The 15,268-nt window shown below is 40.3% G+C and overlaps 1 protein-coding gene and 1 long non-coding RNA gene across 2 annotated transcripts in view; both read left to right on the forward strand.

Annotated features, from left to right (window-relative positions):
• The window catches only part of ift74 (intraflagellar transport 74), a 137,743-nt gene extending 122,863 nt beyond the window's left edge, over nucleotides 1–14,880 (forward strand). The window contains exons 19-20 of the mRNA XM_034172843.1: nucleotides 4,901–4,961; nucleotides 14,768–14,880. Coding sequence (XP_034028734.1) covers nucleotides 4,901–4,961; nucleotides 14,768–14,877 — 171 coding nt within the window. The 3' untranslated portion in view covers nucleotides 14,878–14,880. The remainder of the gene's footprint in view (nucleotides 1–4,900; nucleotides 4,962–14,767) is intronic.
• LOC117512690 lies at nucleotides 6,785–9,054 on the forward strand. Its single transcript, XR_004561359.1, has 3 exons — nucleotides 6,785–6,874; nucleotides 8,041–8,043; nucleotides 9,044–9,054. It is a non-coding gene; the product is annotated as an uncharacterized LOC117512690 (long non-coding RNA).
• Nucleotides 14,881–15,268: the final 388 nt, after the last annotated feature.

The raw sequence follows: 15,268 nt of genomic DNA on the forward strand, positions 1-15,268 counted from the left end.
CCACAAATCTTAGAAACATGGTGTCTAACCAGATCCTTACTCTGGATGGCATTACCCTGACCTCTAGTAATACTGTGAGAAATCTTGGAGTCATTTTTGATCAGGATATGTCATTCAAAGTGCATATTAAACAAATATGTAGGACTGCTTTTTTGCATTTGCGCAATATCTCTAAAATTAGAAAGGTCTTGTCTCAGAGTGATGCTGAAAAACTAATTCATGCATTTATTTCCTCTAGGCTGGACTATTGTAATTCATTATTATCAGGTTGTCCTAAAAGTTCCCTGAAAAGCCTTCAGTTAATTCAAAATGCTGCAGCTAGAGTACTAACGGGGACTAGAAGGAGAGAGCATATCTCACCCATATTGGCCTCTCTTCATTGGCTTCCTGTTAATTCTAGAATAGAATTTAAAATTCTTCTTCTTACTTATAAGGTTTTGAATAATCAGGTCCCATCTTATCTTAGGGACCTCATAGTACCATATCACCCCAATAGAGCACTTCGCTCTCAGACTGCAGGCTTACTTGTAGTTCCTAGGGTTTGTAAGAGTAGAATGGGAGGCAGAGCCTTCAGCTTTCAGGCTCCTCTCCTGTGGAACCAGCTCCCAATTCGGGAAAACAGTGAAGTGCCCCTGATTATCCTTGTCCTTGACAAGCAGCGTTGTTCTGCCAGTTCACCAATAGTCAGCAGCCTGGCCCCGATAATCTTCTCTGCTGCCTTCACAACCCTCCCCAGTGCCTTCCTGTCTGCAAGACTGCTACTTTCATGCCACATAGAGATACTACTCGTTAGTAGACTCTCTATTGTTTTCATTGCTCCAGAATTCATTCATTCATTGAAGTCCACTCCAGAGGATACAGCAACACCACCAGAGTCCACTCCAGTCTTTGAGACAGCCAAGGGTCATTGTGCTTCAGCTGTTCCTGTTCCTTGGGAAATGGTGGTCCCACACATTTTTTCCAACCCTGCATTGGCAACTGGGCCCTTTTCCTGGACTTCCATCCTTGCTGCTGCCCGCTGTACTAGCTCCTGGGAGGGTTTTTTCTGAAGTCTCGGGGCAGACTGCTCTGTCAAACGCACAGCCACCCACCTGACTTCGTGTATACTTTCTGTTGTCTAACCTGTTTGTGGTTGCTCTGCTCTTTGTTCATCCAAAACTTAATCCTACCTTTATCTTTAACCCATCTGTGAGTCCTGTTGCTTATCTCACAGCTTTAACAATCAGAAAAAGCTTTACTGCCCTTGACATACTCCTCAGGCACTCCTGATTTCTTTATACAGTACCACAGCTTTGTCACAGATTTCCCGAAGTAATTGATCCATAAACTGAAATTTGTAAACTACTTAAACTGAAAGAAAATATATATCAGATTCATGAATGATATTCATATTTTGCGACTTACATTTTGTGAGACCTGCATTCACGTTTTGTGGGATATTTTTAGTTTAGTGGGCACCTTACATGGCAGCAGCCTGACATCAGGGTGAATGTGAGGCATTGATGTGTAAAGCGCTTTGAGGATCTGATGCAGATGGAAAAGACGTATATAAATGCAGTCCATTTACCATTTATTTTATTCATAGTTTGCAGCAAAATTATTAATGGTTTGCATAAATTATTTACAGTTTGCATAAATTTTCATTAATGGCTTGCGGATAAGTCACTATTTGCAGCAGATTCATGTTTGATGGACTCTAGACCTTGCTTGTATAGTGCCTTGAGATGACTTGTGATTTGGAGATATATAAATAAAATGATCTGAAAAATGTCTGTTGGTGAGCTACATTTTTTAAATTTGATTTTTATTTATCTGTTTATTATTATTGCAGAAAAGCACTGGGGTCTACTTCATCCTGATGTTTTCATCCATGAGAAAAAAATAACCATTTGTTGATACCTATTTATACTTATGAACATTACTTACTATTGTACATATGGAGCCTGAAATTCTTTATTTATTTCTGTTCATCAACCATTTTGTCTTTTTGTTGGGGCGGAAAGGGGGAACTAGAGTCCCTTAATTGAGAGAGTAGCGACATGACGAGTCGAAAAAATGTCATGTGACTTGTGGTGCCATCTTGGAGCTAAAATAGTGTTCACTGTTAATCTGTCTGCATGTAAATCCAGTTATTTTATTTATTTATTCACTGAAAATGCTGGGTTGCTGTGTGTTTGGATGCACAAATAGACAAGGGCTTCAAGATGTACAGATTCCCTTCAGATCTGAATAGAAGGAAAATTTGGGTAAATAAAGTCAGCTGTGTGGGATGGAAGTGACTTCATCGTCAAAGCTTTAAGAGGTAAATTTATTGTTCAGTCCCATGTAAAGTAAAACTCACCTAAATCGTTATCGTATAAAGCGGATATTCGCAGTCACCGGACAAAAAAAGTCCCAAAGTTTTTGTATTGTTTTTCATGTAATAAACACTGTATATAATGAATTTTGTAGAACTGACTTTTCACATCGGATAAAATGTCCAGTCCGATCACAATGTATTTCCATTAAAAACTCCGAGCAGTCTGGATGTGCAAAGTAACAAAGGTACAAATTAAACAAGAAGTGCCAATTTTCAAATCCACAGTGAAAACAGGAAATGTTCAAATGTCAAACACTTCCTGCATTGACAGATGAGATCCCATGGAATCTCGCAGGAACTCAGTGACAAGCTCACACTCAAACAGGAAGTGCCAATTTATCAGTCACAGTGAAACAGGAAATGTTCAAATGTCAAACACTTCCTGGCATGGGTGGAGCTATAGCGGAGGCTTCGCTGGACACTCATGAAATCTGATTGGACACAGATGATTTACATATCACGGCACCACACATCTGGTTGAAAGAGCTGCATTTTCAAATCAGTGAGTCACATTGACTGCTAGGTTCCTTCTGTCCAGTAGTTGGTGCTGTGTACCACAAAAGGTTCTAATCCACCTTAATAGAAGAAGAAAAATGTTTGCTCCAGATTTGAACTGAACATGTCATTTGAACTATGGACTTCTAATCACACCAAACTTATATTGGTGAGTAAACGACTGCATTTTATGTAAGAAATGAGGTCCAGGTTGTTAAAAGCAGCATTTCTCCTTTAATTTTGGTTGGCTTATCTGCACATGTTTAAACTAACTAACAGCTGGTTGATTTTAGTGCAGCAGATAACTGAAACAACCCTTCAAATGGTGATACAAGCATTAAATTCAGCACAAATACAAGCTGGAGCAAAATTAATGCAGCTACTTCAACTTTTGACCCCTGTACAAACTGAAACTGACCTTTGTCACCATTAATGCTGCTTTTACCTCATAACTCCAGAACATTCAGTCACAGATTGTCCAAACTATACCTTCAGTTAATTCAAAATGCTGCAGCTAGAGTACTGACGGGGACTAGAAGGAGAGAGCATATCTCACCCATATTGGCCTCTCTTCATTGGCTTCCTGTTAATTCTAGAATAGAATTTAAAATTCTTCTTCTTACTTATAAGGTTTTGAATCTTATCTTAGGGACCTCGTAGTACCATATCACCCCAATAGAGCGCTTCGCTCTCAGACTGCAGGCTTACTTGTAGTTCCTAGGGTTTGTAAGAGTAGAATGGGAGGCAGAGCCTTCAGCTTTCAGGCTCCTCTCCTGTGGAACCAGCTCCCAATTCAGATCAGGGAGACAGACACCCTCTCTACTTTTAAGATTAGGCTTAAAACTTTCCTTTTTGCTAAAGCTTATAGTTAGGGCTGGATCAGGTGACCCTGAACCATCCCTTAGTTATGCTGCTATAGACGTAGACTGCTGGGGGGTTCCCATGATGCACTGTTTCTTTCTCTTTTTGCTCTGTATGCACCACTCTGCATTTAATCATTAGTGATCGATCTCTGCTCCCCTCCACAGCATGTCTTTTTCCTGGTTCTCTCCCTCAGCCCCAACCAGTCCCAGCAGAAGACTGCCCCTCCCTGAGCCTGGTTCTGCTGGAGGTTTCTTCCTGTTAAAAGGGAGTTTTTCCTTCCCACTGTAGCCAAGTGCTTGCTCACAGGGGGTCGTTTTGACCGTTGGGGTTTTACATAATTATTGTATGGCCTTGCCTTACAATATAAAGCGCCTTGGGGCAACTGTTTGTTGTGATTTGGCGCTATATAAAAAAATTGATTGATTGATTGATTGACGTTACTCTCTTAATTACGGACTCTGGGGTGAACAATCGCAAAATGAGTCATGGAGTTATTTGGGCTGCGAAGGACACGCCTGTTACAGCCTTGGGGTTTTTTTGGAACAAGAAGGCTGCACAGGTCTGCCACACTCCAAGCAGGTGGGACAGTGTGGTCGCACCACTTATGACATATGTGGCCATTGATTTCAACCTTAGAAGGGTGTAGCCCCTCAGTTGGGACACAGCCCATGTCGTACAGCTCAAAGTGGCCAAAACAAGCGTCTCCATTTTCCTTTGTCAAAGTGATGAGTCTTCATTATCGATTTGTTGCCTGAAAAGGAGCTCTGGAGTGATATCTCCCTTTTTGAAAAGTTGTGATTCAACATAAATCACTCAGCAGCTGCACAAAAAAAAGAGTGGTCTGACAAACCACATTTTGTCTGAGTAAACATTCAAACTCCACCTCTGTCTCTTCTCTGTGTAATTTGGAGTTACGTCAGGAAGGGCATCTGGTGTAGAACTTGTGCCAAATTAACATTAGATCTGCTGTGGTGACCCCCGAGTGAAAACAAGGGAGCAGCCGAAGGCACTTACTTACCTACACACTTTCAAGATCTGACACATATTGTGGGATATCTTGTAATTATATATGCCAATCCAGACATATGGAAAATAAGCATGCATATTATTTATCAATGCCCAGTGTTTAAATGTTGTCTGTACGTGCTCATGATTTCTAATTGTTTTGTTCTTTTTCTTTAGTTAACAAACCTAGAGAGGAGATGGCAGCACCTGGAGCAGAACAACTTTGTTATGAAAGAGTGTATCCTTCTAAAATATGATGGTTAGTAGTTGTGAAATGACAGGATTTTCAAGTACATAAGATGATTTTTTGGGGGGGGTTCTCTCTCTCTCTCTCTCTCTCTCTCTCTCTCTCTCTCTCTCTCTCTCTCTCTCTCTCTCTCTCTCTCTCTCTCTCTCTCTCTCTCTCTCTCTCTCTCTCCCTACTGCATTTGGAAAATATATATTCAGGTTATAGACTTTTACTTTTCATTACATCTGCAACATTAAGTGGTGCCAAATACCTGTGAAAGGATTATCCCCCACGGGGCTAAAGTGATGCACCCTCTATTGCTCATTTATACATGCTGATTCATCCTTCACACTGGCATGGATGTTAAGCAAAATATCCACTAGAGGGCACTGCAAATTATCTTGCAAGTTTCTGACATCAGAAAGTTCAAGTGCATCTAAAAAAATAGAATTTTGTTAAAGTTCAATATATTTGGTCAGGTATTGCAGAGAGTGAACATTTTACATATTCTAGTTTTAATAAATGGAAACTAAAATGTTTCACTCATTCTTTGATTTGAATTTTGATAATTATGACCTACAGCTCCCAAAAAATTAAAATGCATATCTCAACATATTAGAATATTTCAGATGGTCAGTTTAAAAAAGGATTTATAATCCAGAAATGTCAAATTTCTGAACGGTATGTTCATTTGTTCACTCAGTACTTGCAGCTCCTTTTGAATGAATTCCTGCTTCAGTGCAGTGTGGCTTGGAGGCGATCAGCCTGTGGCACTACTGAGGTGTTCTGAAAGTCCATGTTGCTTTGATAGCAGCCTTCAGCTCATCTGGATTGTTACTTCTGATGTCTCTTATCTTCCTCTTGACAATACTGCATGGAGAATCTATGAAGTACCTCCTATGGGGTCAGTCAAGTACAGCAATACCATGGTCAGCAAAGCAGGTACTAGTAGTTTTGGCACTGTGTGCAGGTGCCAGGCCCTGCTGGAAAAGGAAATCAGCATCTCCATACAGCTTGTCAACAGATGGAATCATGAAGTGTTCTAAAATCTCCTGGTTGAGGGTTGGGTTGACTTTGGACTTGATAAAACACAGTGGATCAACATCAGTAGATGACATGGTGCCAAATCTTCACTGACAGTGCAGCAGATAACTGAAACAATCCTTGACATAGTTATGCAAGCATCAGATTTGGCATGAATGTTCTTCATAAATCAGTGTTTGGGGAAAAAAGTGCTGGCCATGTGAAAATCCAATATGATGGCCAGGTAGGGGTCAATGAAGAATTACACACGTGTCAAAATTTAAAAATGCTCCAATCATACTGAAAGCTATACCACATTATGCGTCTGATCACAAAGGTTCCAAAAAGGTATAGTTTGGGCTATCTATGACTGAATGTTATGGAGTTATGGGGTAAAAACAGCAAGAATGGTAAGAAAGGTCAGTTTCAGTTTGTACAGGGGTCAAAAGTTAAAGTTCCTCCAATTTTTGTCAAATGTGATGCAAATTATTGGTTGAGTTAATAGGGTTTTTAAAAAGGAATAGTTTGCACCATGTCATGCTAAGTTGTCATGTTACAAGGTAACATACGTCACATGTCATAGAATCCAATGTACGTCAACATTGTTTGACATTTACTCTGCAAACCAAGCATTCAACACAGTCAAAACTATTCCATTTATTAATCCTATAATATTATTTATCCTATTATTATTATGTAGAACATTCATGTCAAATCTGATGCTTGCATAACCATGTGAACAATTCTGGCCAAAAGTCTTACTTATCTGCTCCACTATGTGGAACCTTCACACTGCACTCCAAGATTCTGTACCTTTTCACTCCTTCTCTAGACTCTGGGACCTTGATTTTCAAATGAAATGCTAAATTTACTTTTGTCTGAAAAGAAGACTTTTGACAGTTCTTTTTCTCCTCGGCTCAGCTCCTCAGTAAGATGCTTCTGCCATTGTCTCTGGTTGAGGAGTGGTTTGACACCAGGAATACAGCACTTGTAGCCCATTTCCCGGACACATCTCTGTGTAATGGCTCTTGATGCACTGACTTCAGTCTCAGTCCACTCCCTCTGAAGCTCCCCAAGTTCTTGAATCAGCTTTGCCTGACAATGTTCTCAAGTCTGTAGTCATCCCTGTTGCTTGTGCATCTTTTCCAAACACACTTTTCCCCTCCAGTCAACTTGATGCTTGGATCCAGAACTCTGCTAAAAGCTCTGCCTGTTTACAATGACCTTCTGTGGCTTTTCCCCTTGTGGAAGATGTCCGTGAGTATCTTCTGGAAAATTGTGGCTTCAGCCATCTTACCCCATGATTGTGATTGTTTAGCAATTTCAGGGGCTAAGATTGTGTCTGCAATTTAGCACATTTGAAAACTTGGTGCTAACTTACCCAGTCTTGCAGTTGGTAAGTGATCAGTGCAGCAGGGCTGTGAAAACTCCGCGGATCCGCGGGATTCCGCGGATTTCATCATGAGGAGGGGGGCGAGGGCGGTAGTGTTGTACTTTTTAATTGTGATCGTTACTGAGTTTTTAAAATGCTTATCACAAAGCGTTCTTTTTTACGACATCATGCAAGTTTTATAAGTCCGCGGACACTGATCTGTGTGTTACAGATACAAATCAGTTTCCTCGGATCCGCGGAGTTTCGAGGAGAATAAACGCCACTCAAAGCCTGGCTGTTACGACAATTGTCGTAAAGCGGGACTGGTTGGTTGCTGAGGTGACACTGTGTGGCTCCTGTGCGAAACTTAGCTAAAAGTAGCATGTGGACATCGCAAACTTTTAGAACTTTCAAGTTTTAAAAAGAACAACTTTGCAGCATGTCTGTGTCACGGAGCGACATCAGACAGAGCGAAGATGTCGATAAAGACGGTTTGAAAACGTCTGATAAGGACAAGAATCCGTGTAATTGTTGCTGGCTTCATGAACACACTTGAAAGATGAACGGGGAAAGCGAACTGGTAAGATTTTTTTTCTCTCTCTGGAAAATAAACATTGTGCTGTTCAAACAGAATTTCAGAAAAGATTATGTGCCTTTTTTTTTCATTAATCTAGACTTTCATTGAAAAAAAAGACTGTGGCTTCGAATGAATTTAGGCTACATGAATTTACGCAACAATGTAAATTAGTTTTTATTAATGTAGACTTTTTCATGGGAAAAGACATTGTGGCTTTGAGTGGATTTACAGGAGTGGATTTACATGTATGGCTTTTTATTATAAGGTATTTTATTGATATTTTACCCTGATTTTTAAAATATTCTACAAGCTATAGCTGTGGTTTTTGAAATACTTTAACAGTCTTTTCAGTCTTCATGAATTTCATGTAGTTTAATTGTTCTGAGTTAATGCATAATTTGGTTTATAATTAAAAGGAAAATCATACCAGGTCCTACTTCCATGTCATATTCTGTTATTTCAACATGATCATTGACGGTTCAAATGAAAGGTTGAATCTAGGATCATTTAAATATACACAATTTTTTTTTTTTTAGATTTGTTCTTCCAGGAGATGTTGAAAATGTATCAGTAGATCAATCAATCAAGTTTTATTTCTATAGCACTTTACAACAGTTTTCACTGAACCAAAGTGCTTTCCAGTAGCACCAGCTAGAGATAAAATAAAAAGAAAAGTACGAAAAACACAATAAAACACAATAAGAGCATCCAAAATAGAATAAAAATAGACAAAAAAGTGTCAAAGCAATTATGTGCAAAAAGCTGCCCTGAACAAGTATGTTTTTAACTTAGCTTTAAACAGAGGCAAGCTATTAATGGACCTCAGTTCAGGAGGTAATGCATTACACAACTTAGGACCTGCTACTGCAAAAGAACGGTCACCCCATTGTTTGGACCTGGACCTGGGAACCTCAAAGTTTTGGTCAGCAGACCAAAGTGCTCTGACAGGGTTGTGTGTTTTTAACAGGTCACATAAATAAGAAGGTGCAATGCCATTTACAGCTTTAAAAACAAACATTAACAGTTTAAAATCAACTCTAAAACGGACTGGAAGCCAGTGCAGGGAGTAAAGTACAGGAGTGATGTGGCTGTGCTTCCTGGTATTGGTCAACAGGCGAGCAGCAGCATTCTGGACCAGTTGGAGTCGGTTTAGAGAGCCTTGAGTGATACCAACATAAAGTGCATTGCAATAGTCAATCCGGGAACTGATAAAAGCATGCATAGCCTTTTCAAGGTCCTTTTGGCTTAGAAAGGGTTTGACTTTTGCCAGGAGTCTCAGCTGGAAAAAACTGGCTCTTACCACACTGTCAATTTGTTTCTCAAATTTTAAACAGTCGTCAAACCGCACACCAGGGTTCCTTACCACAGCCTTACGATAAGGAGCCAGGGAGCCAAGATCTGGATCAGAGTTAGTTTTAGCTCCAAACAGAATACACTCTGTTTTGGCTTCATTAAGGTGCAGAAAATTCTGAGCCAGCCAGTCCTTAATATCCTTAAAAAAAAGCTATGTATGGAGTCCAAAGCACTTCTATTATTAGGCACAACTGGCATATAAATCTGGAGGTCATCGGCATAAAAATGAAACTGAAGATTGTGTTTGGTGATGACTGAACTCAGTGGAAGCATGTACAAAGAGAACAAGAGCGGTCCGAGGATACTGCCCTGGGGCACACCAGTGGTCAGAGGAACTGTGGAGGAGGAGACGTCATTAACCATCACCCTGAAAGTCCTGTTGGTCAAATAAGACTGAAACCACTCCAAGACAGTCCCCCGGAGGCCAACCTGCTGGGACAGACATGTGAGGAGGATTGAGTGGTCCACAGTATCAAACGCAGCTGTTAGATCCAACATCACCAGCAGCACAGGTTTTTTAGAGTCCAACGATAAAAGAATATCATTTTGTACTTTTAAAAGAGCTGACTCAATGCTATGTCGAGATCTAAAACCCGACTGAAATTGATCTAAAACAGAGTTGTGTTCTAAAAACGATTGCAACTGATTAAAAACAACTTTTTCTAAAACCTTAGATAAAAACGATAAATTTGACACTGGTCTAAAATTAGATAAAACTGAGGGATCTAGGTTGGGCTTTTTAAGAAGAGGCCTAACTGCAGCATGTTTAAATTGGGCTGGAACTGTCCCGGAGCTGAGGCAGCTATTAATAAAAGAGAGCAAGCTCGGACCCACAGTGTTAAAAGCCTCTTTAAAAACCTTTCCTGGAATAGTGTCCAATGAGCAGTAACTGGGTGTAATGCTCTGGACAACCTCAGTGAGAAGTATCAGAGTAACCGGCTCAAAACTATTAAAAACAGCAGATGGTTCAGGTAGAGTGTAAAGGCTATTAAAAACCGTGTTACAGTTTAAAATATTCTGTCTGACAGTGGCTACTTTCTCTATAAAAAACTTGAGAAATTTTTCACATGTAGCCTGCGAAATGTCAGACAATATGGTGGGTGGGTTTAAAACTGACTTGATTGTGTCAAATAACACTCTCAGTTAGAACTACTGGCTATAATACTTGACAGATACTGGGTTTTTGCCTCCTTCACAGCATTCTGATACTCTGTAAGGCTATCCCGTAACATTTCCAAGAACACCTGAAGCCTGTCCTTTCTCCATCTCCGCTCAGCCTGTCTACAGTGACGGCGTAAGGCACGGGTGGTGTCATTGAGCCAGGGGTCTGGTTTGGGTTTGGTGGATCTGGATTTAAAAGGTGCCACAGTATCTAAAATATCAGAGCATGTGGTATTAAAATATGAGATGAACTCATCTGGACTAAGGGAGGAGGCCACATCCTCTGTGCAATAAAGTGCAGTGTCTCTAAAAGCAGCCTCAAAGTCCCCTACAGTCAAGGGGGTGATGGTGCGGCGGGAGCGGGCTGGTATGGAGGGCCTGGGGGTATTGACAGGAGCTGTAAATTCAAAAATAACAGGAAGGTGATCTGAGATAGGAGCAACTGCTGTATTACTAAGAGCCAGGGAAAGTCCATGTGAAATGACTAAGTCTAGTGTATGACCGAATTGATGTGTGGAGCCATGCACTGATTGTAATAGACCAAAAGAGTCCAAGAGGCTTTTGAAGTCATTGCCCAACTGATTTGAGGCACAACAAACATGTATGTTAAAGTCCCCACAGATGAGTGTATTATCATATTTAGGCATTATATCTGATAAAAACTCTGAAAAGTCAGTCATAAAATCCTTATTATATTTAGGGGGGCGGTATATGACGACGCAAAGCACAGGAGAGGCAAAGTTAATTATACATGATTGTAATTCAAAACTAGAATAGTGCTGTATTGGAACTAAATGACAGCTGAAGCTCTGAAGAGAGTGGCCACGCCCCCACCACGTCCGGAGAGCCGTGGTGCACTGAAGAATGAGTACCCAGCCGGGATGAGTTCAGTAAAAGTGCTGTTATCGCCAGCTTTTACCCATGTCTCATTCAATAAAAGTAGGTCCAACTTATGTGTTAAAATAAAATCCTTAAGTATAAAAGTCTTGTTGGAAAGGGACCTAGTATTCACTAGCGCGCCTTGTATGGAGATGGCGCGCTCGTTTTGCTGCTCCGCGCGGCTGAGCGGGCGGAGATTCCCCGGTACACTGCCCCGTCTCTGGGTCTTAGCGTAACGCCAATGCGGAAGTGTGCAGCTGGTCCCAGGAGCAGTCTGTAAGAGCCATCGGTAGCTGATATGGACTTATAAATCCACACAGTATCCATACGCTGGGCAGCGGGGAGCACTTTCATCTGCAGAAGCCAGGTAGGACTTGACTTTCACATGGAAACCACCTCTTTTCCCACGCCGCCTGTGGCGCTTGTTGCGTGGAAATGCTGTGACAAGCCGGTGTAGGTATACCGGCACAGACGCCAGGAGAGGTGGTGGCGTCTTTGAATATCCCTTATAATCAAAGAAAGAATGTCTAACAACCGCGTCACGGATATTTAACAGCGTTTCTCTATCATAAACATATTGTGCTGAGGCAAAAGACGTGACAAACAGAGTACTCCAGAAAAATATCAGTAAAAACAGATGAGGCAGATGGCGGACCATACACAGCGGCGCCATCTTGAATCTAAGTTAGAAAGCTTAGATTCGTCGGGCCAATAGTAGATGAATAGTACAACCCCTGGCAAAAATTATGGAATCACCGGCCTCGGAGGATGTTCATTCAGTTGTTTAATTTTGTAGAAAAAAAGCAGATCACAGACATGACACAAAACTAAAGTCATTTCAAATGGCAACTTTCTGGCTTTAAGAAACTATAAGAAATCAAGAAAAAAAAGATTGTGGCAGTCAGTAACGGTTACTTTTTTAGACCAAGCAGAGGAAAAAAATATGGACTCATTCAATTCTGAGGAATAAATTATGGAATCACCCTGTAAATTTTCATCCCCAAAACTAACACCTGCATCAAATCACATCTGCTTGTTAGTCTGCATCTATAAAGGAGTGATCACACCTTGGAGAGCTGTTGCACCAAGTGGACTGACATGAATCATGGCTCCAACACGAGAGATGTCAGTTGAAACAAAGGAGAGGATTATCAAACTCTTAAAAGAGGGTAAATCATCACGCAATGTTGCAAAAGATGTTGGTTGTTCACAGTCAGCTGTGTCTAAACTCGGGACCAAATACAAACAACATGGGAAGGTTGTTAAAGGCAAACATACTGGTAGACCAAGGAAGACATCAAAGCGTCAAGACCGAAAACTTAAAGCAATATGTCTCAAAAATCGAAAATGCACAACAAAACGAATGAGGAACGAATGGGAGGAAACTGGAGTCAACGTCTGTGACCGAACTGTAAGAAACTGCCTAAAGGAAATGGGATTTACATACAGAAAAGCTAAACGAAAGCCATCATTAACACCTAAACAGAAAAAAAACAAGGTTACAATGGGCTAAGGAAAAGCAATTGTGGACTGTGGATGACTGGATGAAAGTCATATTCAGTGATGAATCTCGAATCTGCATTGGGCAAGGTGATGATGCTGGAACTTTTGTTTGGTGCCGTTCCAATGAGATTTATAAAGATGACTGCCTGAAGACAACATGTAAATTTCCACAGTCATTGATGATATGGGGCTGCATGTCATGTAAAGGCACTGGGGAGATGGCTGTCATTACATCATCAATAAATGCACAAGTTTACGTTGATATTTTGGACACTTTTCTGATGTTTAAGGATGATGAATTCATTTTTCAAGAAGATAATGCATCTTGCCATAGAGCAAAAACTGTGAAAACATTCCTTGCAAAAAGACACATAGGGTCAATTTCATGACATAGGGTTAATGTCAACGAGCAGATCTGATTTGATGCAGGTGTTAGTTTTGGGGATGGAAATTTACAGGGTGATTCCATAATTTATTCCTCAGAATTGAGTGAGTCCATATTTTTTTCCTCTGCTTGGTCTAAAAAAGTAACCGTTACTGACTGCCACAATCTTTTTTTCTTGATTTCTTATAGTGTTTCTTAAAGCCAGAAAGTTGCCATTTGAAATGACTTTAGTTTTGTGTCATGTCTGTGATCTGCTTTTTTTCTACAAAATTAAACAACAAAATGAACATCCTCCGAGGCCAGTGATTCCATAATTTTTGCCAGGGGTTGTAGAATGAATAATGAATAGTAGATGAAAATTTAATTTGGTTTCTGGGGCCCCACAAGGCCCTAGACCCCGGCTCCTGGGGGGGGGGGGGCAGTGCCCCCCAGACCCCCTGCGAATTTTCCTCGGATATCACAATTTTCATTTCACAGCCCTGGTGCAGAGACTCATAAATCTGACTCACAGTCATTCTTTGTGAACTGTTGAGGTATGCATTTAGTCTGTATTTTCACTCAGGCTTCTTCAACCAGAAAACACCATGAGTGACATTCATTTATAGTGGCTGATTTTTAACAAAATGTCCACTACCTAAGTAAAATTAAATGACATTCATCATGTCTTTCTGTGTAATACAAAGATAAGTAGAATGTTCTGTGCACATCTGTCCAGTGCAGCCCACGTGCACAGCCTGACATCAGTCAGCACCACTGTCTGTGTCTCAGGACCGTGAACAGCCTCTCACGTAATAATCATTCATTCTGTATCACGTCCTCTACAATTATGTGAAAGTGAAGAGAATCTATTAACATCGTCGTGTGAACGTGCACTGCTCACCTTAAACTGATGGTTTAAAGTCAGCAGTGCTGAATTTGGACTTGTGCTAATCATTGCACATCTGCTGTGATAAACCATTTTCAAGGCACATTCATTTTGGATTTGGTAAATGACATTTTCAGTGAAAATGTGTTTGTTTCACATCGCTGCAGATGACTGATTCAATATAATTTTGCACTTATGGTCATTAATACGTGTAAAATCTAATTTACATACTGCTGTCTACAATCCGTTATCACCTGCTATTACGTGTACAGTTATTCAGCGTAATCACCTGCAAAACCTTCACCAAACCAACATGCAAATGTCTGAGAAGCCCACGCAGTTCAGCACTCATGATATAGAATCTTAGTAAATCAGGCCCTCAGTGTCTGGTTCAAGGACACAGACCGGTAGCAAAAAACTCTGGTCGAGATATTGGCAGGCCAGCACCTTATCCACTGAGCCACCCATTATAATCAGGGCCATCTTCTATTTGGAACAGTACAGTCAACACCAAACTGAACTTGGGAAATGACATAAATACAAATAATTATTTATGAATTCATGAACTGCACAAGTCATCAAAAATGAATGTTTACTAAAACAGTTTGTTTTAGGCATGTGCACAGTTTTCCTTTAACAGCTGTCAGGTTATTTTCACTCAAGATTTTTGTTTCCTTGACTGTACCATCCTCCTCAGTCATTGCCTCAAAATCACAGGAGAGTGATTATTCTTCAGTCGCCAAGAACGTTATGCAGCAGGTGTCGGAATACAACAAGAGCCTCATCGAATCACTGAAAACCAGCTGAAGCTAAACACAAAAACAAAACTAGTTTAACTGATGTGATTATCATTCTCTCTCTTGCTATTGTACAGTTCATCTGGAAAGTATTCACAGTGCTTCTCTTTTTCCACATTTTATGTTGCAACCTTATTCCAAAATGGATGAAATTCATTTTTTCCTCAAAACCTTTGCATACAATACTCCATAATGACAGTGTGAAAAAAGTTTTTGTTTGTTTTTTTTTGTTTGGTTTTTTTTTTTTAGATTTTTGCAAATGTATTAAAAAATAAAAACAAAAACTAAGAAATCACATGTCCATAAGTATTCACAGCCTCAAAATTGAGCTCAGGTACATCCTGTTTCCACCGATCATCCTTGAGATTTTTCTACAGCTTAATTGGAGTCCACATGAGGTA

This window comes from Thalassophryne amazonica, chromosome 1 (assembly GCF_902500255.1).
Source record: "Thalassophryne amazonica chromosome 1, fThaAma1.1, whole genome shotgun sequence".
In the NCBI taxonomy this organism is placed as follows: Eukaryota; Metazoa; Chordata; class Actinopteri; order Batrachoidiformes; family Batrachoididae; genus Thalassophryne; species Thalassophryne amazonica.